Source organism: Rhinolophus ferrumequinum, chromosome 13, assembly GCF_004115265.2.
Source record: "Rhinolophus ferrumequinum isolate MPI-CBG mRhiFer1 chromosome 13, mRhiFer1_v1.p, whole genome shotgun sequence".
Taxonomy (NCBI): Eukaryota; Metazoa; Chordata; class Mammalia; order Chiroptera; family Rhinolophidae; genus Rhinolophus; species Rhinolophus ferrumequinum.
This window is the reverse complement of record NC_046296.1, coordinates 49,798,143-49,826,011: the sequence shown is the minus strand read 5'-3', so window position 1 is coordinate 49,826,011 and position 27,869 is coordinate 49,798,143. Positions and strand designations below refer to the sequence as shown.

Below are 27,869 nucleotides of genomic sequence, written 5' to 3'. Positions count from 1 at the left end.
CAACACCATACCATTATTTTAGTTGGAAGAGCCGCACCAAAAATCATGACAAAAAAATTATAGAACTGTAAGAAAATCCAGTGGCTTTTTGTTGTTGGTACTGTTAATGATTTCTTGCTAAAAATTCAAGTAAGATAGTCAAATTGCTTAAAGCACTAAAAAAGTATAGCAGCAGTGTATGGTCTGCAATGATTTGAAAAACTCTAAGAACACTCTTCAATGTTTCTTCATTTGCAGACTACTGCCTAGCAAACACAATCTTTGAAGGACTACATCTGTGTTCTTTTACCAATCTTGAATATACAATATAGTAATGACACAAAGTGATGTCACACACAAAAAGGCAAACTGTATGTAATTTTAAGAGCTAACTTTAAAATATGATTCTAATATCTGTGATAAAAAAATCACATAAATATGCAAAATATAAAATACATCCTAACATGTTTTTATATAAGAGCTGAAGTTTACCACTTTTAACATAAAAATTCTGAGATGGAATTAATAAAAAAACAATTTTCTTATATACCACAGAGCAATAAGTTTAAATCAGACTATTTTGAGTTGTGTAGCCCTTTATTAGCAACTAAAATAGAAGGTATCTGTTGTACAACACGGGTAGTAATTGACTATAACTGGAGATTTATTGTATTCTAATACAGATAATTTATAAATGCAATTTCTTTATTAAAAAGCTTCCACCTTTTTTGTTTGTTTGTGTACAATTTGCAAAACTATTCTGAAAGCGGAATATAAGTGCACAAGTCTGCAAAGAGTGCAAATTTAGGAGATGGTAGATGCTTTACAAGTTACTTTCAAAAAGCTGCCACACTGGGCCTTTACACTGCCATCTTTTTTGATCAAAATATTTGATGCCAGCCTTCCTTCCACTGCCCTAAACTATAAAGCATTTTGTAATGAGTTGAAATTAAGGAAGGACTACACCTACTAGAAAAGAAGAGAAGAAAGTTCTATTAGTTTGAGGTTTCAGAATCCCCCCAAACCAGGACCAGCATCTTGGTAAGGGCTGGGCTGGGACCCCGAACAGAGTATGGTTATGTGCAGATGGCATCCCTGAGGACTCAGAGCTTCAGTGGACTGTGAGTGCTCCAGCTGCATAACTCACTGAACTGTCTTGCCAGTTTCTACACTGGCTGGACTGGGCATAATTCAAAAAGGAAAAGCTCATATTCATTCCATTCTTCTGGAGCTCTGTGATAGCCTAGAAAAAAAAAAAGGCTGGTTACAACAGACATATAAAAAATTAGCACTCTTCGAACGTGGTGGTGGCTTAACTTTGTCTACTTCACAGCAGAAACCTAGACCTCGCTGTTTCACACTTCTCGTCACTCGTTTCTTGAATTTCTTGTAACCTCATGTTAAATAGGAATAAAAGAGAATGCTTTATTTCATTCTCTCAAAGAACTTCCCCTAATATAGTTTTTTGATGAATATCAGGTATCTTCTACCCCTACCTCTCTCTGTATTTCATAAGGCCACTAACAAACAAACAAAACCTCATAGCATGGAGTTTTTTGTCTGACTGGCTAAATGTGAAATACATATAAATTAGGTTTCAGGTCTAAGAGAGATACCAGGATTTTCACTTTAATTGTGCAGAGGTTCTAAAATTTATTAAAATTTTATTTGATCCAATTTGACCATTAGAAAATTAGTACAGCTTATTCTAGTTTAAACCTCAGAAATTAGTTTTAGGCCCTTAACAGGCGTTTTCTTCCAGTCAATCAATACTGCTTAGGAGAAAACCTTTTCAAAATATCCAAAATGTACCGTCTTTCAAAGGATTAACACTGGACTTCAACTTCCTACACTAGACTATTCTAGACTACATTAACTTCTCCATTATTTCTCTGCCTTTGAAATGAGCCCATATTACATCCTCCTCCTATTCCTGAGTATACACTTTCTTCTTTCTTAAAGAGTCTTGTTTTTTTCTTTCAGAAAATCCATTCTGTTATATTTGTTAGGAGGAAAATTAATGTTATTATCTCTTGAAAATCCAGCTAACCAAAACTTCTGCCTCTTACCATTCTTTAAATGAAATATTATTGTTTTTCTTGTAAAGAGAAAAACATATATATATTATCTCTTTATTAACTTATAAATATCTAAAGTTCAAGAGCAAAATCTTCCATTTATTGTTTACAGTCTACTAAACAAAACCAAGAAATTAATAAGAACATATCTCTTGAAAGGTTACTTTGGTTTACATTCATAAAGAGCATACTGGAATTGACTGAGAATCTAGAGAAAAATCAGTTTCTGTTCTAAATAACTTTCTGCATTTAAAACAATGTATTGAAGTGTGATGATTGGGTGTTCACGCTTTTGTGTGAGATGTGCCTCCCACCAAAAAAAAAAAAAAAACAATGTATTGGCTTGTCTTCTAGTAATAAATAACTTTATTCAAGTAACCAAAACAATGGAAATAAAAATTATCTTAAACATACTAGAAAGAAAACTGACTACATGTACCTAAAACCAACACTAATAAGGTATCACAGATAACAACAATTAAGATATTTTGAAACATCGTAATATTAAATGTTAAAAATCAAGGCTTCCTTAGGATACTCACATTTAATAACACCCCAATGGGATGTCTTCCACATATAGTATTATGATATTTCTTCAAGTAATTGCTAAAAGATACAGGATCTAATTGTTCTATAATACTCATACCCTAAAAGAGAAAGAGAGAGAGAAAGGGGGAGGGAGAGAGAGAGAAAATGAAAGAAAAAAAAAAAAAGGACACAATTTATTATTTCCTAGTTACATTTTAAAACTGTTACTTAGAGCTAAACATCATAATTTTGCATTTAAGGAGAAGTAAATAAAATACCTTAAATAAACCTTGTGAAATACCAAACTCATTCACCAAAGGTAATCTCATTTATAGTCAGCTCTCAATAACATATACACACTTTATTAACAGAAAATTTTTAATCCCCAGTTTAGTTTTCTCTCACTTCCGGTACGTTTCTACACTACCTTCACCAGTTGTTACTTAGCTCACAATCCTCAAATATTTCACAATTTTATATTTTTCTTATGTATTTATAAAGGTAAATCTGTAAAAATTTTCACACAAAATCTAAAATTAAATTTGATGTTGGTTTTTTCCCATATCTATTATATTTCTCCTACCATTGGCATTAACAATCAAGAGTTGATTGTAATTTAACTATTTCTATAACTATACTTAAATATCAACAATATGCAATGCATTTAAAATTATTAGTAATTATCTAGGTACATGTTTTAAAAAAGATACTACAAAGAAAATAATTTACATGTTTTTAATTAATTTAAAGCCCATGAAAGATCAATAAAAGCTTAAGCAAAATTGGTCTTTTATGAACAAGTTAAAAAGAAAAGCTCTTTAACACTTGAAATTAGAATGCTCTATTTTCAAGTTTTAATTCAGAATCAAAGTTCAGGCTACTATTAAAACAAAATCTATGACTCGGACACTTGCTTACACTCAATTCCGTGTTCTGCAAATACATTCAAATAATACTATGTTCATAATACATTAATATAAAGCAACTTTAACTCATCTGAGTCAGGTAAGTGAATTAAAGATTCTAACTCATTCGTTCAGCAATTACCTTACCTTGTTTTCTTATTCTGGTAAAATACATTTATATTCAATAAACTGGATTAATATCCTCTGAGAAAAATGTAAATGGTAGTTTAACTAGGGAATTAACTGATATACTTTGTTTGGTTTTTAGAAGTATATTTCAACATGTTTTAACAGAACAAGCACAATAGAAAGGCACCTAATCAGATGAACACTCATCTGAAAAATGGTAGTTTTCAGTAGGTGACATACAAATATTGCAGCGGCAACATCAAAATTTAGTTAATAAAGAAACTTTTTCCAGAATATTCAAGTCCTTATCACATTTTTCTACAAATGTATCTGAAGGCTAGGCATATGCATGTATAATCAACTTCCAATTGCTTGCACATCAATTAGCCACTCTCAGACTTATCATAACACAACCTGTGTTTAATGCTAAGTTGGTTTTCCCCTGCCAACAAGGAGGCTTCCAGGTCAACAATCTCCACTGACATTTGGTGCAAGCTCAGAAAAATGCGCACTAACTTAAAACTTAAACCTAAGATAAACAGTATCACAGTCTGGTGCAAAGAAAATCACACAATGTATTTCTAAACCAAGTAGTAATACAGAGATGAAGTAACAAATCTCTTCCATAAACACAGATAATCAAGATATAATTCCCTAAAGATGAAAAAAGTGACACATAAGAAAGGTTAAAAGCTTGCCTCTAAATTTCTAATCCTAGGCTCTTTCTCATTGACTACTCTGCTTCATAAAGTATAACAAAAGACATACTAACAATTCTTTACATAATCTCATATATCTACAATTGATATACATATTGTAAGAGAACCTTTAATGCTCTTGGATGAAGTCTAGGACAGCTTACCTTAAATAGAATTTCACTTATTAATAAGTTATGTGAAATTGAGGTTCCAGTGTACATTCTAATATTAAAATCTCAAAGTACATCTTTTTTAACAAACTCATCACACTTATATATTGACATGAGGAATCAAAGAGAAGGAAACTAATGATAACACTTTAGAGGACAAAGAACTCAAAGTAACTGGCCAAGAAATTTCATATAGAAAGATATAAAATTATAAATGTAGAGAAGCTGCTACTAAATAAAGTGTTCAAAATGAAGATACGATGATTGAATTACAACAGGAAAAATAAAAACATTGAGATTATGGAAGTTAAGGGGTTAAATTTAAAATTTTAATTCCCTAAAATGTGTTATGTACCTGCTAGGGCAAGAATCAATGTCATTGCACTCAATTCTCTAACAAATATGATAGTCAAGAGGTAGGCCTTTTTATAAAGGAGGGATAGAGACAGATGTTAAGGCTTTTCTCATGAGTGAACCTCTACAAGTAGAAAATTCATGAAGTACACAAACAATAGCAATAATGATAATGAAATTGCAAAACGGGATTTCCACTAACTAATATGGAAGACTGGCAAATATGCTTGGTAGATATTTAGGTTTTGATGCTAACAATTTTGAAATTATTATTACAAAATTCAAGAAGATGAAAACACTAGTTTGATACTACTGCCAAAATTCCAAGATGATGAAAAATAAAATGCTTCTCAAATTAACTTTTTCTGTTCCTCAAATACTGGAAGATATGATCGGTGACTCTAAAGTCCAGCTGATGGAGAGCTTGCCTACAGCCTAGTATATTGAGTATTTGTTCAGAAGAACTTAATGTAACATGAAGCAGTGAAGTGAGTCATTACCCATTTAGCTTAAGATACAAATCAGACTTTATAAACACCAAAAGCCTATGCATCACAGTCTGGATTTCTGAGGAATTTAGCAGCTTCAGCAAGAAATCTTCAGATTGAAAGCTAATTCTTTACTTGGAGATGGACAAGGGTAGACAGAATCTATCACTGTGCTGACTCTCCAATTGATGGGTGCAAGTCTGTAATGTCAAATCCCAGTGGTAAAGTTGGTAACTACAATATTGCCACAGGATATGAAAGACAGTTTGGGGAATAGAATCAATAATGTTGTAAAGATTTTATAGCTCGTCAGATGGTCACATCTTATTAGGGAGACCACTCCATGGACAGTGTAGATGCCTGACCACTGCGCTGTACACCTGAAGCTGAAGCTGAATAATACTGTATATCAACTATAATTTAATATATATAAATATAGTCATGGGATATGGAGTACAGCATAAGGAATAGAGTCAGTGGAATTGTAATAGTAGATATATACGATGCCAGAGGAGCAACAGACTGGGGGAGGGGGTTATCACTTTGTGAGGGGTGAAATGTCTAACCATTACATTGTTTTGTACACCTGAAACTAAAAAAAACAAAACAAAACAAAAATCCTAGTGGCAATCCTAAACAGGCACTTTGAACTGATAGAACTACAAATTCAAGACTCCGATAAAACAAAGATCTTCCCTTTTTAAAAAATTTATCTATATATAATATTTAATTTAAATTTTATTTAATTTTTAGATGCTATCACCCAGAAGTAATCTCCCTCTAAAGTAACAAACACAAAAGAGTAACAAAACGTTTTTAGAGGTCTTTAAGAAATGAGAACTAGAATGGTGCCTTTAATTATAAACACATAATTACCACATTATCAAGTTATTAGGATTCATTTTTTTAAGTAAGGATATACTTTTATGTTAGAGATGAGTACACAGGGAGGTAAAATGAGAAGGAAATATTCTGGTTTCTATAAGAGGTATCAAGAGAAAATCTTATAGTGAAAAAAAAATTAAGGAAAAAAAAAATCACCTAAAGATAGCAGTACTAAGAAGCAATGTAATATCTTAAAGACGATATGTAGCTATTTTAAATCACTATCGTAAAAAGATATCTTAAAGATAATGTTATAAAACTACTAAAGACTATTAAAGAAACTATTGGTTCAAGTGAAAGAAGTATGAGTAGACAAATATGAACAATTTCACTTTTAAAAGAGTAGGAAGAAGGAAAGAAAAGTCATTGAAGTTCAAAGTAAACAAAGTGACTATTAATAAATGTAGAAGGAAAAGAAGTTACAAGGATGACTACAATGACATTTCCAGATTCTCTCTGCCAAATTCTAATTTGCCAATGTCCATATTGAAACACTGGTCTACATCAAAAGTGGCACAGAAAAAACAACATGTGATCATGTAATATATATAAAATATGCAAAAATATGGTTAATGTTTCAAGTATGTGATATAAAAAGCTAACAAAAATCAATGTCTTAAATTATGTTCTGCTTTGGTCACTGTAATTACTGAAATTGCAAAATACTAGTCACTAAAAGACATGGTCAGTAGTTGGTAACATGATGACTTTCAGAATCTGTATGTCTTATAACTACTTACATTTTCCCCCAACTACAATATTTGAAAGATCTAGTTTGCTTTCCTATATATTTTTTCTTTCTTTATGTGTTTATTTTACATAATATTCAAAGGCTAGAGATATAAACATTTTCTAATAAGAACAGCTATTTTTCCTTTTCTTTTGGAACTTAGAAATAATTTCATTTATTTTCTAGCTTTTTAATAACTACATTTAGTAATACTTTTCTGTTAACCAAAAAAGGACCAAAACTTAATTAACGCACTCATTTTGAGCAGGTGAAATCTAAAATTTTATACTTAAAAATAATCTCTCTTCAGTCTATCGAATTTTCAAAATGTAAAATTATTATAATTCAGAATTGCTAACATTTTTGTAGTGCACAGAGAACCATCGCTTTGTATTTGCTCTTAAAAGATTGCATATAGGAACTAAGATATTGGTTCTCAAATGAATGAAATTATTTATAACATGAAATTACGCTTTAGAAAAGGAATATATAGAGGAATATTCACCATTTGATTACGTAAGTCAATTAAGAAAACACATTATATAAGAGTCTGACTAACAGTAAGTGTACGTATATACATGTATGCATAAAAACATATATACATGAGTATACAGAGCTAACCACTCTTATTATTTTAATTCATTTATTCTAACTCCCAGAATTGACTTATAACTTGAATTAACAGCATGCTAATAAAAGAACAGAACACTTTGAGCCATTTGAAAATTCTGTATGTTTCAATAAATGGACCACAAAAAACAACTCCAAATGTTAGTATCAAATATTAAAATCAAGTATATTAATATGAAGCAAATATTCAATATTTATTCAGAACTTGTATTCCAGACTACTAATTTTTAAAGGTATGTTCTGGTAACTTCGGCTATCTACAGTAAAGTAAACCAGTTGTATATTTAGAAGTCAACCTACAGCTCACTTATTCTACTTATATTTTTAAACAAAAATTTCTAGTTTCAAAGACTTAGAAGCTAGCAGAAAAGGCAACAATTTCATGAGAAGTTATGAGAATTATGCTAATGGGTAAAGGTTACTCTTTTTGCTCTGCCTCAAAGTAAGAAACCAACGTCTAGCAAACTGCTCATATACATCAAGAGAGACAAATAAAGCTAGTAATCTTCATATAAACTAACAATCAACATAGTTAGTAGAAAGGCTAAAAGAATAGTTAAGTATGGATGTTTATATATAACACATATACAGAGCAACAAAGAATATTAAAGTATTTAAATGTGACCACAATTCTAAAGAGTTTCAAATGATGTTATCATGTTCACTCTCTTCGAAGCACCAGGTAAGCCAAATGCTTTTTGGGAAAACTCCTGCGTGCTAAAAACACTACTGATTTACAAATTCTTACATTTGCAAAACTAAATGTTGTCTAATTAAAGTTCACAAATGATTTAAAAAGCTGACTAGAAAACAAGGGGAGAGATGACGAACAGGGAATTTTGTTCTACTTCAACAGGTCAGAGGCTATAGTGGGCCGTTCACCTTTACCTACAAAGCTCACTCAGAAATAACAACATTGGGACTCTTTTCATACTACTAACAGGGGATCTTCAGGGGTAGGTATGGGCAAGACAATTTTGAAGAAGTTCCACAAATTATTTCAGCTGTAAAAACAGGGTTGAGGATTATTACAGCAGACAATCTCACCTCTGCCCTGGCTTTAATTACCATCTAACAATCTCTCCCTAAACTGTTGCCATCGCCCATTGTTACCACTCCTGCCCTGCTTTAGAACCTCTTCTCTACAACAGCCAGAGTAACCTTTAAAGTGAGGTAAATTATATCACCTTACTTCCTATTGCACTGACACAATTTCTTCCCTGAAATATAAAGCCCTACATTGCCTGATCCCTGCCTACCTCTTTAATCACGGCCTGTACCATTCTTACCCTTATCTACGATACTCCTGCTATACTGACCTTTGCTTTTCTTCTAACACAGCTGCCTCTTTCCCATCTTGAAGTCTTTACACTGGCAGTTCCTTTGGTCTAGAATGCTCTTCCCTCTGATCTTTACTTGGTTTGCTCTTTCTTATCATTTATATCTCAACTTAATGTTGTTCCTCAGGGAAGTCTTTCTCCAATCAGCCTCAAATCACTTACTATCTCAAAACCTTTTTATTCTTTTCTGTATAGCACACATCACTATTAGAAACAAACTTACATACATCCTTACTTTTTAAAAATACACAAAAAACATCTCCCTCCCCTCAGAATACAATTTCTGTTAGTTCAAGTCCGTTCGTTTACTGCCATATCTCCACCAGTGCCTACCTAGGATTGTAAATGCACTCAAAAATAATTTGAGAGATGAAAATCCAAATGCCTACTTGACTGACATCTCTATTTGGATGTCTTAAAGACAACAGCAAACAGAACATACCCCTAATAGGATTTATGATCTTCCCGCCTCCTAAAACATCTGGTCCTATCTTCTTGTGCTTCTGACCTAAGTGAATAGCAACACCCAACCAGCAGCATTTAAGCCAGAAATTTAGGAGCCACTCTTGATCCTTCCTTCCCCACCAAGTACACTCCATCTCCGAGTCCTACTACAAATTTGTCTTTTAAATATACTGAATACATCCACTCTGCCCTCTCTTCCACCATCACCATCCACTGTCCAAATTACCATTTCTCACCTGATTACCCAACTAGTTTATTCATTTCTCCTCTGGCCTCCCTGCAACCCATTTCCTACACTGCAGCTATGGTCTATTCAAATACAATCTGATTTTATCACTTTCTTATTTAATATCCTTTAAACAGCCTGTTCTAGATTCTCTAGCTTCATTTCTCATCATTCCCCCATCTATTTATCCATCAATTTATTCAACAAAGTACTAAGAAGAAAAACAAAGTAGGATAAGGTCATATAACAACCATTTACCATAGGGGCATAATGAAAAATTATGAGCACATTTTTGTGTTGTCCCAATAACTAAAAATGTTATTGGGGGATTCAGTGGGTGGAGTCCAGGGATGATGACTGCAATACAGTACAGTGCTACACACAAAGAACTGTTCTCATCCCATGACACTTTTCCATGTTCATGTAGGTGAAAAACATGCTTGTAATTACATACATCCTAACTCCATTTTACATACAAATGCAAAGAAGTTTTGCAGGATTTTAATACACAGATTTCCCAGGAATGGAACAATCTCATAAAGTGAAGAAAAAGACTATACTTTGTTTAGTTTACAACTTTACTAAGAATTGATCACCATTTTGGAAAATCAAGACACCGAGCAATGCTACTTAGTAATGTGAATCACAAATACAAAATATGCAATTTGCATTTGTAGCTGTTATGTTAATGATACTATGTGTGCATGCATCTAACCACCTCACTGTGTCTTCTAATAGAATTGTGCCTGGGCATTTACATTATTAAATATATATCAATTATTTTCCTTTTATTTCCTTCTCATATTATATTAGGGCATTCATTTAATTATGGATATACAAAGATTATATTCAATAATTCATTCATTTGAAAAATATTTATTAAGCACCTACTTATGTTCTAATCACTATTCTAAGCATTTTGGATACATCAGTGAACAAAACAAATATACTGACTAACAAAACTGTAATACATATGTAAAATATGTAGTTTGTTAGAAGAAAAAGTAGTGGAAGGTAAAGTGTATTGGGAAATGCTGAAAGGGTGCAGTGTGTAAGATGCAAAATCTAGTGGGGTGTTCAGTAGGCCTTCTTGGGAAGGTGAAAGGTGAGCAAAGCCATAAGGTAGGTGAGACAGTCAAGAGCAAAAAGGGCAAAAGCCTTATGCTAAGTACATATATGGCATTATTGAGGAACTGTACGGAAATCAGTGTGTCCACACTATCCTCAATATTTCTTACATCTCTGTATTGTAGTAACTTCATTCTAAGGCTGTTCGAAAACTAGACTGTAAATTCTATGATATCAGAAACCATGTTTTCTGTTCTTGATATTGTCAATACTTCACATGGTATGAGACACACAGTAGATATCCATTAACCATTTGCTATATGAAGGAAATAAGTGATGAAAGAAACAGAAAACTGTTCTTAGGTAACTGATAACCTCAGAACAGTAAGAAGCAGAAGTGAGAAAATAGTTAAACGACAACATCATAAATCCAAAAGAAAAGTGAGTAAATTAAAATCCAGACAAAATCCCAAAGGTAAAAGTAGTAAGCCATAATTAGATTTAAAGTAACAAGATAAATTTAAATTCCCCTAACTAAATTTGCATTCATTCTATTTGGCTTTTAATAAAATATTTCATGTGATATAATCTACCTATAGTTTGAGATCCAAATTCCTTACTAAAATGTTTTAACTACTATAGTTTAAATGTTCCTGTACTAAAACATGCATTAAGCTTTTTGCACAGTGGTAAAGCTGATTTTAACAGATCACAGACTTAAAGGTTGACAGAATTTAAAGACAAGTTAGAGACCATCTACTATAAAAGTCTCTCATCTTACAGATGACAAATCGAGAACTAGAAAATTGAAATGATCTGTCAAAGGTCAGAGCAAGTTAGTGACATATCTGCTAGGTTTAATATTCTATTTATGAGTAGATACCAAAACGATTTATATGACTTTTTAAATATTAAAAGAATGACTATGACTACCATACTACTTTAAGGAAAATGACAGGATCAATGTCTACTGTATTCCTGGGCAAGATAAGAATAAAATCATATTTTAAAATTCCATATTTAAAACAACAAATTGAAATTCCATTTAAGAAAAATCTCAATGGCCAAAAATAGAACTAAATAATAAAAACTAAAAATTTGCTCTAGTTGCTTCTGCTTAACAGTAAGTAATGGCATTAGTATCCTGTTGTCCCTAAAAATAACACACTCCCCCTCAAATAGTATCTAAAAGCTGTCTCTAACTAATAAGTAGTCTCATTAATCAAATAAAATTAAGATGAAGGAAATGTCTACTAACAGAACCGGGATTATTTTTATAATCAATATTCATATGATTACAAACGAAATTTTGTACATTTAGTTGAAGAGGAGGGAAAGAATTATTAGTCCATTGTATATTTCAACATATTAAGTCTTGAATCACTAATCTGAAATTAAAGGAAAAAACCTTAGAGCATTAAAACCCCACACCTGAAAGACTTACCATTTTATCTAGATGTTCAATGGATCTATAAATCTCCCCCTGGGATTCATCATAGTAACTGTAACGGAACCTTTGACCTTGAAACAAATATCATGTACAAAATAAAATAGGGAAAAATTAGAAGCTAAAAAGAAAGCAAGCGCTTACCAAATAATTTCAGTTCTCATGGAAGGCAAGGCACAGCTTAAGCCTCTGAGAGAATCATTCCCAAGAGCCCTTATACATAAAAATAAAAGGCATATTTGGGAAGGTAATAAAGAAATGATATGTCACCAGTGCTTTATGATGTTAAAAACTATTTCAAATTGTAAAACCTTAAAGTCATGAGCAATACAAGACTAAGGAAACAAAACAGCTTAAAAGTTAGAAGCATTGTTAAACATATTATATCAGTCTATAATGGAGAGTAAACCCAGAGAATATGATGTAAGAAAATTTGGTTTAAGGAAACTGTCTCAATGTTACAAATCAATGAAAGCTTAGCTTTTGTTGCACAAATGCAAAGATTTGATCTCTATTACAGAAAAAAAAAATGTATAGATCAGAGATACATGTGGCTTCTATGATTTCTATGACCTCAAAAAATTTTATCTCATCTTTGCAAAACTTTCTGCTTGGAAAAGGATCAATACAAGTGCCTTAAAATAAGATTTACAAAAGATAAATAGTCCTACTGTGACAATAAACTCTCAATAAGGATACAAGCACAGAACATTCAATGTTTAACTGTTCTCCAAAGAACAGAGAGGGTAAAATGGAAGAAGCTCAAAAAGAAGACAGAAAACAAAAGATTCAGGAAATAAATTTTGCTTCCTACTATAGTCATAGGAAAACCAACAGTTAAATATATTCATAACTCATTGTGGATTGTAATTGAATTGATTATGCTGCATTTCATATACATCTAAACTTTTCTTTCAGCAATGCCTTTATTTCCAAGAATTCACTACTTTTACATTTCCTTATTTTAAAAAATTCACCAAAATGCTTTCCTAAAGGTATTATAGTACAACAATCACATATGCACATACTATATGTCTTGTGGTTCATATATAGTTCACATATCCAATTATTACCCTCACACCTGAGGAGATGGGTTTCTTTGGCTGGATAATCATGATTTTTAAGTTTTCTGTTTATCTTACTAAAAAATATCACCTTCTAAATAAGAAGCGGTGCAAAATTATAGAACTCTTTTGATGTCTTTTTGGAAAAGCCACACATCACAGTTCTTAACACTTCATTTACTTGTTCATGATGATCATCTTTGATGGCCACCCTACTACAATATTCGTATTTCCTTAACTGTCATATTTTAAGTTTTCACATACACTAATACATACAATTACTCAATGTGGCAATTCTTATTTCCCCCCAAGAACCATTATTAAATCAATATTGCAACGTACAATTCATGATATCCTAGAATCAAGTAATAGAGTTCTGAGACAATTATCTGCCTTCTTAATATAAAAACCTTTTTTGGTAAACATTGAGATCCATTACAGTCCTTGCAGTAAAAAAATTCTTAAACAGTGACAATTCATCCCTCAGGGCTCCTATATTAAATAATTCATCAGACATTTCTTTCAAAATTTAGGGTTAGGTATAGATTTGTTTGTCTTTAAAGAATTTATGTACTTACTCCTATCTAATAATGAGAACTATATAATTGACCCCAGTTTTCTTATTTTCGAGGTGACTATCAGAAGGCTCAAAGCCAAATCTAAAGTCTGTCACAATAATTTATTGATTCAAATCATTGGTATTAAATTTCTACTTCAATTTCAAAGTTCTTTTGATAAAAGCTGCCCAAAATCTTTGAATGAACAATTAAATGAATAAGCTCAGATTAAAAAATTCTGACTCAATGTCAACATAATAAGAAATCAAGATAAATATTCTTTAAACCTGAACTGTGTCAGATATATACGAATGCATTCTCTTTTTCTTCCTTTGGGAGATAACTGTTAGTTTTAGCTGTCAATAATCCCTGTGACTAGGACATAACTGTCTTTTCTGAAGACTGCTACTCTCAGGAGCAGAGAAAAATGTATGTACTCTGTGACTGCCATTTGTTACTCAAAAGTTATTTTTGCTTACTTCCAAGTTCAGAGCTGCTGTTTCAAATGGCTGCCTCAATTGTACGTAAAAAGTGTAACTGTATTTTAAAATGCTGTTATGTTCGTAAGTATCATTTTCAATGTAAGTTTCACTGAAAAACTACTTCTGAAGAGAAAAGTATATAGAATGTCTGAAACTTTAAAATACTAAAGAGACGTGTGATTTAATAAGATAAAATTGCATAGAAAGTCAACGAGCCAATGCTTAATATTTTGCTATCTATTTTTTGCTACTCTCTAGTAGCCACTTTTGCATTTCGTAGCTAAGGAACTGAGTAGAAATATTTGATGAGCACTAAAGAATCTATCAGTTAAACTAAATCTTAGTATGTACAGCAAACACTAAAAAAAAAATCTCACTTATAATAGCTCAAACTGTCTCACAATAATTTTTTTAATTGCACAAATATTTAAATTACCTGAGTAATTCATTCTGACCAATATAAATACAGAAAACACCTAATCTGAAAGAAATAACTGCCACCATCCTAGCCTATGTGTGTGTATGTATGTATGTATGTGTGTGCATACATGCACTTAAACATACACAACTTTAGTTAAACACCACTTGGAATTTGAGCTCAAAAGATCTTTTTTGTTTCTAATTACTAAAAAAAAATAAGTTTTCCAAGATTTTATTTAATAAGGAATAACAATATTATTGACACTATGTATGACAACACTAGCACGATACCCTGATCATAAATGCCCCTTTAAGTATTTATTGTTGATTTAAAATGTTATGATTTCATGTACCTCATGAGCAGATATGTTTTGTTTTACAATATTTCTAACATTCAAGAAAGCTTATGAACCTAAATTGAACAAATACAGTTGCTTATACACCTGGAGAACTAGACTTGCGTGTACTTTTATAAGTATGAATAAAGCATATCGCATAGTAAGAGAAAATTACTTACCTGAAATTTATCCTTTCAGAAGGTACACTGGGAAAATGGATTCTTTGAGCCCCTGTTTCAACTCCAAGTATGAGCTTTCTAGCTTTAAGAGCCACTGACACTGCCCCTAGGGACAGCACAAGCTTTGGAACTCCCCTAGTGAGTATGTCAGAAGTTTCTTCAGGTGCCTTCCCTCAGTTCTTTTCAAATTCAAAAGATGAGAGGAAAAATAACCCAAGAAAAAAATCCTGTAAAGCAGAAACCTTACTCTTTGAGGGAAGGAGGGTAGCTCATTTGTGAATCCATTCCAGAGCACGCTTTCTGAGAAAAAGAAATACAGGTAAGTAATTTTCCCATCTCCAAAGGTGACTGGTGATTAATGAGTGGATTCACAGAGTGTGGAGAATAAGCTCCAGGGATGTCTTTTTAACACACAACAATCAACTAATGAGGACAAACATAACAATGAATGGTACAAGAACCAACACTACTTTTTAAGTACCTCAAAACAAAAAGTAAAAAAAAATATTAAATACCTCAACATTAAGCTATACACTGGATTGTGGAAACAAACAATGAGCTTGGAAAATTGATCTATAAAGCCCCCAAAAGATCAGTCAACAAGACAGACTTTCAGACGTATGTCCAGTAAAAATTGTACTGTTAGACATTCACTTAATCACTTTATGTCTATATATTAAAATATTTTCAAATACTTTAGAAACCTGACAACAACCTGTGAGATAGATTATTAGGCCATTCTGTATGTATTAAGAAGCTACACTGGGGACATTCATAACTGAAATCGCTATCAAAGAAAAAAATTTCATAAAAGAAATATTATCTAAGTAGCATCAAATAAGATAACCATTTTTTAAGCAAAATATTATAGTCCTTTTATTTTGAAGTCTTAGTTATAATGTAAAAGTATTAGCCTTCTCTCAAACTTGCAAAAGATCAAAAACCTCAAATATGTGAAATCAGAAATATACTAACAGTTGAGAAGAAAAATATCAAAGCTAGGATAAGACGTATTTCAGGAATCAGCTAACTTATGCTCAAACCAATTTAAATATTTAGAAAATAGTCATACTCTCATACCCAAGAGACTAACAGCAGAAAAGAAGAAGAGTACGCACGAATAATCACTTGTTAATGTACATTAAACGAAAAATCTGAATAGTAAAAGATATATTAAAATATTTAGAGGAATACCACTTTTTATAGGTGGCACATATTTATGAAAAAGAAATTATATAAACCTAGACAAAAGTAAGTTTATAGATAAAAATCTAAAATTGCTGAAGTGACAGTAGTAAAACTTATTTATATTTTAACAAAATAATATAATTTATCACTAACAATTACCAAGTAAATTTATGGAAATTGATTTGTACTTAAAACCACCGTAAAAGAAGAATTAAATAAAAGCATGAATCCACTTTTAAAGAATCAAGTTCTGTTAGATCCAGTTTCACTTAGAAACTTCTTAAAAGTTAACTGAAAATTATGTTAATAAAAGCTGTTAATCTAAATTTGGAAATGTACATTTCAGGGATGTCAGGAAAACACAAATATTAACAGAAAATGTGGAGAAGAGCAAAAATGAAACTTAGGGAAATAGAATGAAAATTCTACTATTTAGAAAAACTACAGACAAAATTCTCTTAGATGGAGCCATCCAATGGGATGTAGAACTTGGTAAGTATACAAAGTGTGGAGACAACATTACTTAACCATAGTAAAAAAAAAACCAAAACCAAATACTAGCAGCAAATGTCCTTTCACTTATGCCACTCGATTATAATAGGAAGGATGAAAAGAGGTGGGATCATTATAAGTGTTCCCAGGGAAACATCATCCTACTGGGCTAAGTAATGATAAAAGGCAGGAACTGAAATGCTGGGTTTGGGGGGATGAGAGGTGGGGGGGCAAATTCAAATGAGGGGAAGGAAGAAGGGCACAATAGACTCTAGGTTCCCAGCCCTCCCTTAGCTTACTTCACCCAAAAAGAAAACTTGGGAGTATTTCAGCCTTTATATTTTTTATCTCTGTAATATCTCTCAAATCTAAATAAAAAGTTAAATGGGATCTGCAAGATGAACATCTTTAAAGCAAAATACACTTAAAAGAAAAAAAGAAATATATATTTATAATGGACATTGGCTAACAAATAAGGTCAACAAAGCAAAATCCTTCCAACTACATATAGGTCTCCCAACTATTTCTATCACTTAAGTTTCTCTATTTTTCACAGAAGCTGGACAATCTATAAAGAGACGCAATGACTAGAAACGAAAAATGTCATCACTGCCAATACTATAATGTACTACTATTCAACAAAAACCAAAATAATTCCACTGTATATATCTGAGTAATTTGTCAGCTATACCATAATCAGTCAAGTGATTTTTCTTCAAAAACCAGCTATTTAGAAATGTGGAGTATGTTAAGAGCCTAACTCAATGAAACTTTTAAGGTCTCTGAATAGTTAAGGAATTGAATCCTTCCTATAAAATAGTTGAGAAGTCAGTGTTATCATTACTTCAGTATGGTAAAAACTGTATAGTATCTTTTAAAAAAAAAAAAAGTACAAAGAAGAAGCCACTAAGTACTATCTTCATGAGAAAAAGCTAGATTTTGGAGATGGGAATAGAGCATTCATTAATTTAGGAAACATGACTAATGCCACTAAAGCATGAATTTGAGAAATTCATGCTCAATTGCTAAGTAAAGAAAGTTTAACCCATAGGTAGCCAATGACTCATATTACTTCCACGTAAAACAGAAAATAAATCTTACAAGAATAATAGTTACTATTATGACTGTAAAAAGAAGACTACCAATTTTGGAATAGTATCCATGCAACATTTTCAACTTACCCCAAACCTCCATCAAATTTCCTAATAAGAATTATTACAGTGCTTTCTATAAGTACAAAGTAAGCACTTAATGAATATTGTTAGTGAGAATGACACTAAAAAAAAATTAGTTGAAAAAGTTCTATTACTTAACCATCAAACGTAAATATGTTTAGTCTCTGGATAATTCCCATAGCTAACATTTATCACCCTTTGGACATTTTGAGTTCTTTTTTGTAATTATCACCAGGAAATTCTATCTTACTATTTAAATACCAACATTTTCAAGAAATCAGAGAGCAAATGACCTAAATAATTTTCTGAGAATCTAGGCAGAATGTAAAACAAAATTCATGTTTCTCTCTCAACATTGTACTTAAATATAGTAGTGAACAAGGGTTTGTTTACTTTAGTATTCATTAACAAGGTATAAAGGATGACTACACAAAAAAGAGCAATAATATTAAGGTGTCCACTAATGTTTTATGTGGATTTATGTTGTGCTTGCACGTGGTGCCAACCTAGAGGGAGAACCTAGACTCTGAAGCACAGTATCAGGAGAATCAATTATTTAAATCATAGAGTGATTAAAGTCATTCATAAGAGCCTTAAAAGTGAAGAGGGAGGGGGGCAGCACATGCTTCAAGAATTATTAATTTTTAAAACATTATTACCAAGGAAGATTCACAATACTAAGAAAAATAGCCTTTTTTCAATATGAGAAACCTTAGTTTTTAAGATCAACTATTACTAAACTTCAGAATTTCTAAGAAAAGAACTCTTTTTAAGCATCGACCTAGCCCTCAGATAAGTAATATACTATATCCATAAAAAGCAACTTCTGCCAAAGGTAGCCAACTAAGCAACAGAACTTGTTACTTAAGAACCCTGAGGGCCTGTTTGGAAGTTTGGCAAGGTAAGAGAGCTTCCTGCATACTCTAAACCAAGGATTTAAAGCTCAGAACCATTGACGTTTTGGGCAGGATAATTCTTTGATGTGGGGGCTTTCCTGTGCATTATAGGATGTTTATTTAGCAGCTTCCCTGGACTCTATTCACTAGATGCCAATAGCATCCCCACCTCCCACCCTACCTCTGTTGCAATGATCAAAAATGTCTCCAGGCTTTTTCAAATGCCCTCCTGGGAGGATAATCAGCCCCAGCTGAGAAATAAGTGCCTTCAACAAAAATATTTGTCTGTACCATTAGGGAAGATGGATCTTGGGGCCACTCATAGCACGACTTAAAAGAAGAAAATACCAGCCTAAATAGGTCAGATAAATGTTGAATCAACTATGGCAATCAATGGGTAAGACATGAAAACCCAGGGCTCCCTTTGTCTCACTGAGGATGTTTTTCTGGCCATTCTAGCACTTGTATCATAAAAATTATGGTTTTGTGTCTTACGTTTTTCTCTATAATCAAAGAAATAATTGAAGAATAAACAGATATTGGCATCCTTAAATCAATGAATACATGAGCCTAAGAGATGTCCTAAAAGGAACATGATTCAGAAATGTTCTAGAACCATAAATGACAGCAAATTTTACCCAGAGAATTTGAGAAACAAAATTTACTAAGAGACATCCACCAATGCCTCATTTCCTTTGTGCTCTATTCACTGTGAAGCTTCCTTATTCTTTTAATTCACGATAACAGAAATCATTTAGGAGTCCTTATGAGCCTTGTGAACCACTACCAACGAAGACTACAGTGCTAACAGCCAACATGTTACAATCTTTGAAGGGCAGCTCTAAATTGATGGTAACTATGGGCAAAAATTAAGTATCAAAGAAAAACAGGAAAAGAAAAAAGACTAATTACAAAACAGGAAATGTGAAAAAGGACTAGTATAGCACACAGTGCGCTTCTATGTTCTAAAGAAGAAAATTTTGTTTTATCCACCAAAAAAATCAACTTCAGGGAATCTACCACACAACTCTACCTGGAAATGGGGTTAAAGGATCTTAACTCCCACTAATGCAAGTGTCTAAGCAAGGATGCCCTCACAGTGTGAATCCAATTATACCAGTCGCCTTTGGAAATGTATCCATAATCCACTATTATAATCTGATCCTTTTCAAATGGCCAAAAGACTTTTTTATTCATTTAATATTGCTGCTAAAAGTAAAACTTTCCAAGGAAAGTGATAAAGAACTGAAAATCAGAGCTTAGAATGAAAAGATACCTTTAACCACAGTATATAATATCTACCATGATATGTTAAAATCTAGAACTTACCCCAATGGCAGAAATCAGAAGAAACCACAAACAGATTACTAGGATCCGCTAGATATTTACTGAAGAGTTTTCCGAATTCCTGTTCTTTTGACTCACTCAGAGCTCCAACCAGTACAGGAATAATGGTAAACTCATCCTTATGGCTTAAAAAAAAAGAAAAAAAAAGTCACTTAAGAAGTATAAGAATAAAAGTAGTTTTCAATGTGTTTGCACTAAAAAGTGGAGCATTTATTAATAGTGGTAAGGATAATACACATGACGTTGAATCCTTGAAATCTATAAATAAATGTTTAAAGAAGACCATTTAAAAATATGAGAGGTACAGAATATCAAAGTATCTATTTAAGTTACAGAAATATACAATACTTCTTTAGGTAAACAAAGCTATTTTAATACCAGGGATAATAATATCCTCAAAAATAAAAATAAGCCCATCAGACCATCACCAAGTCTTCTGAATTACCCACCAAAGCTACAATCATCTGCACAATCCTTCTGCAATTTTAAAAGAACATTAAACTCTTCCTCACCTATTTTAATCCTAGCCTGTTTATAATACCACCATTTCTGGCACTTGTTCTATAAACCTGCCACCTGAGACCTACAACACTTAATATCGACTTCCATAAGATTCACCAACTTACACCTACACTAATAAACAGATACAGGACAGTCTGAAGATACAACTCAAATTTCACTGGCATCTAGGGTGAACATAGAATTCAAGGAAGTAGGTATTAATTTTCAGCACCAAGAAAAAGACACAAGGCCCACCCACAATGTTTATAGCATAGTCACAAGTCCCTTTTTCATTCTACAGATTGACAGATCTATAGAAAAGGAACAGAGCAGATTAATAAAGAATAACTATGATGGGCTACAGAAATAGACAATTATCCAAAACCTTTTAAAATTTTCATTGTAGTGAAATTTTACTTACATATATTCATTATTATTTATATTCTAAATGATCCCAGATTTGGACTTTTACAAGCGTGAATCATGTTTGTCTGACTTGTTCTGAACAGGACTTAAGGGGAAAAAAAATCACCATTATAATAAATGCTTTTTAATATGATAATCTGACACTTAACTGATGTAGGACAAACAAAATTCATAAAGGGGTTTCAAAAACACTAAATTTAAGTATTCCCCAAATAAATGTTAGCCCAGCTTCATAAAGCTAAATTCAGGGCACCCAAGAGCCTCCCCCATCAAGACCCCCTTACCCTTGTCAATTGCGAAATAAACAGATCATACAGATCTCCAGTCCCTCTGCAATGCAGGGGCTTCTTGGGCAGAATCTGCATCTATGGAGTAAGAAAAAAAGAGGAAGCTGGCAGAGGAAGCTGCCATGGGATATCTCTTTCTCTGACTCTTACCAATTTGCTTAACAACTGCATGAATGAATAGGGGCTCTTCAATAAGTTAAGAGTGATTATCATTTGAGAGAAAAGAATTTGAGCTCTAGTAAAAATTCAAGAAGATTGTTATGAACTGTTCTAACTTCAAGTACTACCTACATAAATAAATACACTAAGATCATCAAAGAGTTTGCAAGTAATTATGACCTGGTAGGAAAGCAGTTATATAGAGTATAAAACACAAGAAGTCAGAAGAAATGGGTTCAAGTACTTTCTCTACCACATACAAATGTTGAAAGCATGGGTAAGTCACTAACCTATTTCCTTATCTGTAAAGTGATCATATTTACAATACCTATTTCATAAAACTGTTACAAAGCCAGGAATATTATAGGAAAAGTACTCTGTCAACAACAGTTGGCTCACTCTGAAGAAATGACACATCTGCTCTCCACAAGAGCCACCAAACCATTCAATGAACCTCAGTTTGAGCTTGTAAACCTATCTATACAGAGGTAAAAGTCTCACACTAATTTGAAATCAAAGCTTTGATTCAAGATTCATCCATCTACCTCTCTTTGTCATTTCTCTTTTAAAACAATTACTTGTTCTCTATCCCCATAAAGCATGAATTAGAGAAAAGAACATTTGGCTTTGAATGTAATGTTCCTAGGTTTTGGAATCCAATTTGTGAAGTTGGTCTTCCCTAGTGAGAACACAAAATCTCTCCCTCAAATAACAACTATAAAACTGGATAAACTGTCAAAAACAACTATTTTGTGCTCCAGAAATCAACCAAAGGCATAAAAACATGAGGAGAGTTGATTCATGAAAAATTACTGAACTACTCGGGAAGAACAGTGGAAGTCTGGCATCTTACCAGGAGCTGCCTCCATCCGCCTCCTTCACTCCACCAACACGGTAGTTCCAGCAAGGTAAGGTTGGCTCTGAAAACCAGGTGCTTTGCTGCTGACGGGAGCTGACTTTGATTTGGACCAGACAGCAGAATACCCACACCCAGAAGGAAACAGAAAAACCTGCAACTCTCGCAGCCTGAGATTACTGTACCATTTGAGGCAAGTCACAAACCTGAGAACTACCTGGAAATTTAACAGAGATAGATCCTGGAAAGAAGAGAGCCACAAAGAAACCTAATACAGTCACATATTCTGTGGAGAGGATTGATGCCCTCCACACATCCCTGGCTGACTAGGAGGCAGCACATATGTGCAGGGGAGACCCATAAGGTCCCAAATTCTCAAGAATGCCAACTAATTGGGAAAGTGTGAGCACGCACAAGGAACAGTACAGGCCTGAGAGAGACCAAGGTCTCACACATCCCTGGCTGACTTGAAAGCTGCAGGAACGCACAGAGAGATCAGAGAAGACCCAACAGAAATAAAGAAGGCAAACTTGAACACAGCCTGAACTTTGAATGTGCTCCCTAAAACACAAACAACCTACCAGCAGAGGATGAAAGCCTTACTGGCGGGAGGTGTTCAAGCACAACCTCCAACCAACCATTAGCGAAGCACTAAGCAATGCAGACATAGGGGTGAACTCTAGAAAGCCAAAGTAAAAAATGTAAATAAGAATTTTCAAAAAGCTGAGGATATACATCAGTAGCTGCGCACTGTGGGAGACAGATTCTGCATTTAGAATCCACAAAAGTTTCTTTTTAAAAAAAGGAATAAATAAATGAATGAAAGAAACCACCACCACCATCACTACCACCACCTACAGGAAAAATTAATAAAATTAGAATCGAGTTGCTATAATACACTATGTAAACAGTATAGTTTCAAGAAAAAAATTATGAGCCAAAAAAAGAAACAGGAAAGTGTGACCCATTATCAGGAAAATAAATAAATAAATAAAAGTAGCCAGTAGAGGCTGTACCTAAGTGGGACCAGATATTGGATTTAGCAAAGACTCCAAAAACAGTTATTATAAATATGTTCAAAGAAATGAGGGAAACAATGCTCAGATAAGTTATATATATATATATATATATATATATATATATATATATATATATATATATATATATATATATATATGAATGATGACAATGACTAAACTATTAACAAAGAAATGCAAATTATTAAAAAGAACCAAATGGAAATTTTAGAGTTAAAAGTATAGCTGAAATGGAAGTCACCAGATGTCTGAAGAGCAGATTCAGTATTACATAAAGAATCAGAAAAATTAAGATAAAATAAATTATCTAATCTGAAGAACAGAGAAAAAATTTGAAGAAAAATGAAGAGCATTAGAGACTTGTAAACAACATCAAATATACCAGGATGCCTAAAATGGGAGTCCCAGAAAAGGTACAGTATAAATATTAGAAGAAATAATTAAAAGAAAACTTTCCAAATTTCATGAAAAACATTCATCTACAGATCCAAGAAATTCAACAATTCAACTTGGATAAACACAAAGAGCTCCCCACCTAGATACATCATAATGAAACTGATGTAAACCAAGGACAAGGAGGAAATCTTGAATGCAGCAAAAGGAAAATGACTCATCATTACTTACAGGATGGTCTTTTCAACAAATGGCACTGGAATAACTGCAAATCCATATGAAAAAAAGGTGAACTGAGACCTTCACCTCATACCATATACACAAAAAATAACTCATATTGTACCACAGACATAATAAGAGCTAAAATGGAAACAATTCTAGAACAGGCGTCAGGAAATATCTTTTGAAAGGGGCCATAAAGGGAATATTTTAGGTTTCTGAGCCATACAATCTCTGTATCAACTATTCAGCTGTCACCACAAAGAGAAAGCAGCCACAGATAATATGTGAATGAATGGGGTGGCTATGTTCCAGTAAAACATTTATAATAAGCTGTGGGACTGACGAGGTCTGCACATCGAAGGCTGTGGATTCCTGTTCAAGAAGATAAAATCTTTGTGACTCTGGATTAGACAAAGATTTCTTAAATATGACACCAAAAGCAGAATCCATACAAGAAAAAAAAAAGGATAAACTGAATTCATCAAAAACTTTTGCTCTTCAACAGACACCATTAAGAAAATGAAAAAGACAAGTTACACAATGGGAGAAAAATCTTTGGGAATCATATATATGAATAAAGAACTTGTAGCCAGAATATATAAAATCTCTTACAACTCAGTAAAAAGACAAATTATCAAATTAAAACTAGTGCAAAATACATTAACAGACATTTCATAAAAGAAGATACACAAATGACTAATAATCACATGAAAAGTTACTCAATAACATGAGTCATTGGAGAGATGCAAATTCACACCAAAATGAGGTTACACTACACATCTACCAGAATGGTTATAAGCAAAAAGATTGGTAACAGGTTTTGGCCAGAATGTGGAGAAACCCTCATGCATTGCTCCTGGAATATAAAATCGTACCATCACTTTGGAAAACAGTTTGGCAGTTTCTGAAATAGTTAAAACATAAATAGATTTATCATATGACTGAGCAATTCCATTACTACAGTAAGTACCTGTTCAAGAGAAATGAAAACATACTATGTTCAGATAAAGACTTGTATAAGATTGTTTATAACATTATTCCTAATAGCCCAAAATGGAAATGATCTAAATGTCCATCATCTGGTAAATGAATAAGCAAAATGTGATGTATTCATATAATGGAATAACTTAATATTAATATTTGGCAATAAAAAGGAATGAACTAGCGATACATGCTACAACATGGATGAACCTCAAAAACAGTGTGCTAAGGTGAAAAAGGAGACACAAAAGACTACATCTTGTATGACCCTATTTAGGTAAAATTTCCAGAAAATGCACATCTATAGAGACAGAAAGCAGATAAATGGTTGGCTTATCTTAAGAGTGGGAGCAAGAATTTGCCCTCAATTGGATACAAGGTTTCTTTTTGGGTGATGTAAATGTTCTAAAACTAAATTGAGAGTGGTTGCACAACTCTATAAATTTACTAAATATCACTGAGTTGTACTCATCTGTAGGTGAACTTTACAGGATTTAAATCATGCTTCAATAAAAGTTTTTTGTGTGTGTTTTTTCCAAAAAGGAGAAAATCCATCTTTACGGCTTGCAAGCTGTGCAAAAGTTACTTAAAACTGCAGCAGGTTACTTAAAACTATCCTAAAGCCTCAATTTTGTCATCAGTAAAAACAGAGTTAATAATATTTACAAGGCTCTCATGAGCACTTTAGTAACGTAAAGTTTTAGCCCTTCTTTTTCTATCCTATACCTTATACCATGCTGCATAAAATTAATACACTTAAGACGTGTAACAGACTAAAAAGAATTGAAATCCCAGAACCAATAGTACTCTCTTTAAAAACAAACCGTACCACTGTATCACAAATGCTCCTAATAGCACAGAGCATGGAAAGTCTAAATTCTAATGTAAAAATTCTAATATAAAAACGTGAATTCTAGTTAGTATAGTTACTGCTAATTCTAGTTAATACTGTATCGCATATTTAAAAGTTGATTAGGTCTCAGTCCTCACCACAAGAAAAAAAAAAGTGAATTCTAATTTAAATATTCTAAGTGATAAGAAAATAATTGTCAGTGTTTCTACTTAATTAGTGGTATATAATTAATTGAAATCTTAAAACTGATGACATTTTAAACCAGATGAAATACCATATACAAATAGTTATTTGCTAATTCTTCCCCTGGAATTAATTTGGATATTTATCCCCTGAACAGCATTAATGAATATGAGAATTTTCTTATCTATACCAATTCTTCCAAATTCCTAAAGATTTATGCAGCAGTCCAGAGCTTCTCATGGTGAGAATCTAAAAAATCATAACTAAGCCAGTCAGAAGGAAAATTCTCCTTATTCCTAAAGGAGCTGAAGCTTTATTGTTGCCCCATGATACCACTGTATGATCTATTCACCATTCCTCTTCTAGACAGAAAACATTCATAGGGAAAAAAGATTTGACTTCAAGACAACCAAAAATACACAAATAACCCTAAGTATAAAAGTCACAAAAAAAGAACACATTTGAAAATTGCACAGTAAAAGACACATTGCCATTAAAATCCCCCTCAAAATACTCACCCCCTCACTTCAAACATACTTATCCCATCTTTCTTGCCACTCTCTGAAGCAGTTCTGGAAGTCCTCTTTCATGAGTGTCTAGTTGCGCTGTCATGGCTGTCTCGATGTCCTGAATAGATTCAAAATGTTTACCTTTCATGGTCATTTTGGGTTAGAGCCTGAAGTCACATGGTGCCAGGTCCGATGAATAAGGTGGATAAGGACACACCTTAATGTTTTTGACAGAAATCGCTGTACCAGAAGTGATGTGTGACACGAAGCCTTTCCCACTGTGATCAAAAAATACGATGAATGCTGCTGCCGAGTGCCATCCAACAGAAAGGCAGGGATCTTTAATACGCGAAGTGGCGCATCGAACCTTAGTAACAGTGTGTGACAAGTTTCAACTTTTTCGGCGCAGTCAGTTGGGTGTGAGCTATGGCTGACAGGAGGGTGTTTTAAAGTGTGCTTTAAATCATCCTCCATCATGACAACGCTCTGTGTCACACATCACTTCTGGTATGGCAATTTCTGTCAAATAAAAACATCACGGTGTGTCCTCATCCACCTTATTCACTGGATCTGGCACCGTGCGACTTCTGGCACTTCCCCAAATTCAAAATGACCATGAAAAGTAAACGTTTTGAATCGATTCAGGACATTGAGGCAGCCACTACAGCTCAACTAGAGACATTCATGAAAGAGGACTTCCAGAACTGTTTCAGAAAGTGGCAAGAACGTTGGGATAAGTGTATTCGAAACAAGGGGGAGTATTTTGAAGGGGGATCAATGATAATGTGTCTTTTACTGTAATAATTTTTTTTAATTTTTTACATTCACCGTATTTTGTATGGACACCTCACATGTCCAGAGATGAGCCATTCCACTCTGTTAAAGACAGAGTGGCAGTCTTACTTTTTTCTCCAACCGTTTCTAATATTTGAACACCTTGATTGAGACCACTATCGGAAAACAAAATCTTAAGATCTAGTACAAACCTTAGCTTTAGTAATAAGAGTCAGGATGGCGTGTAAGTGAGTAAAAAATTCAGAAAGTTGGAATAGCTACTTGGAATACAGGAACGGGTATTCTGCAGGAGAGTTAACATAGTAGGATTGCTGCACAATCTTTAGAAGGGCCTGTCCTTGGCTAACATCTGGGAACTTGGCTTTTATAATACTCTTTATGTTGATTACGAGTGTTTTACCCACTTGGG

At 33.0% G+C, this 27,869-nt stretch overlaps 1 protein-coding gene across 3 annotated transcripts in view; it reads right to left on the bottom strand.

Moving 5' to 3' along the window:
* Nucleotides 1–557: 557 nt before the first annotated feature.
* Nucleotides 558–27,869, bottom strand: part of MEMO1 (mediator of cell motility 1) — a 94,125-nt gene continuing 66,813 nt past the window's right edge. For 2 of the 3 annotated variants that reach the window (XM_033125195.1, XM_033125196.1), the window contains exons 6-9: nucleotides 20,241–20,383; nucleotides 12,118–12,194; nucleotides 2,600–2,704; nucleotides 558–1,222 (exon numbers count right to left, since the gene is read on the bottom strand). In XM_033125195.1, coding sequence (XP_032981086.1) covers nucleotides 1,091–1,222; nucleotides 2,600–2,704; nucleotides 12,118–12,194; nucleotides 20,241–20,383 — 457 coding nt within the window. In that variant the 3' untranslated portion in view covers nucleotides 558–1,090. The remainder of the gene's footprint in view (nucleotides 1,223–2,599; nucleotides 2,705–12,117; nucleotides 12,195–20,240; nucleotides 20,384–27,869) is intronic. The other variant, XM_033125197.1, reaches the window with a different exon arrangement.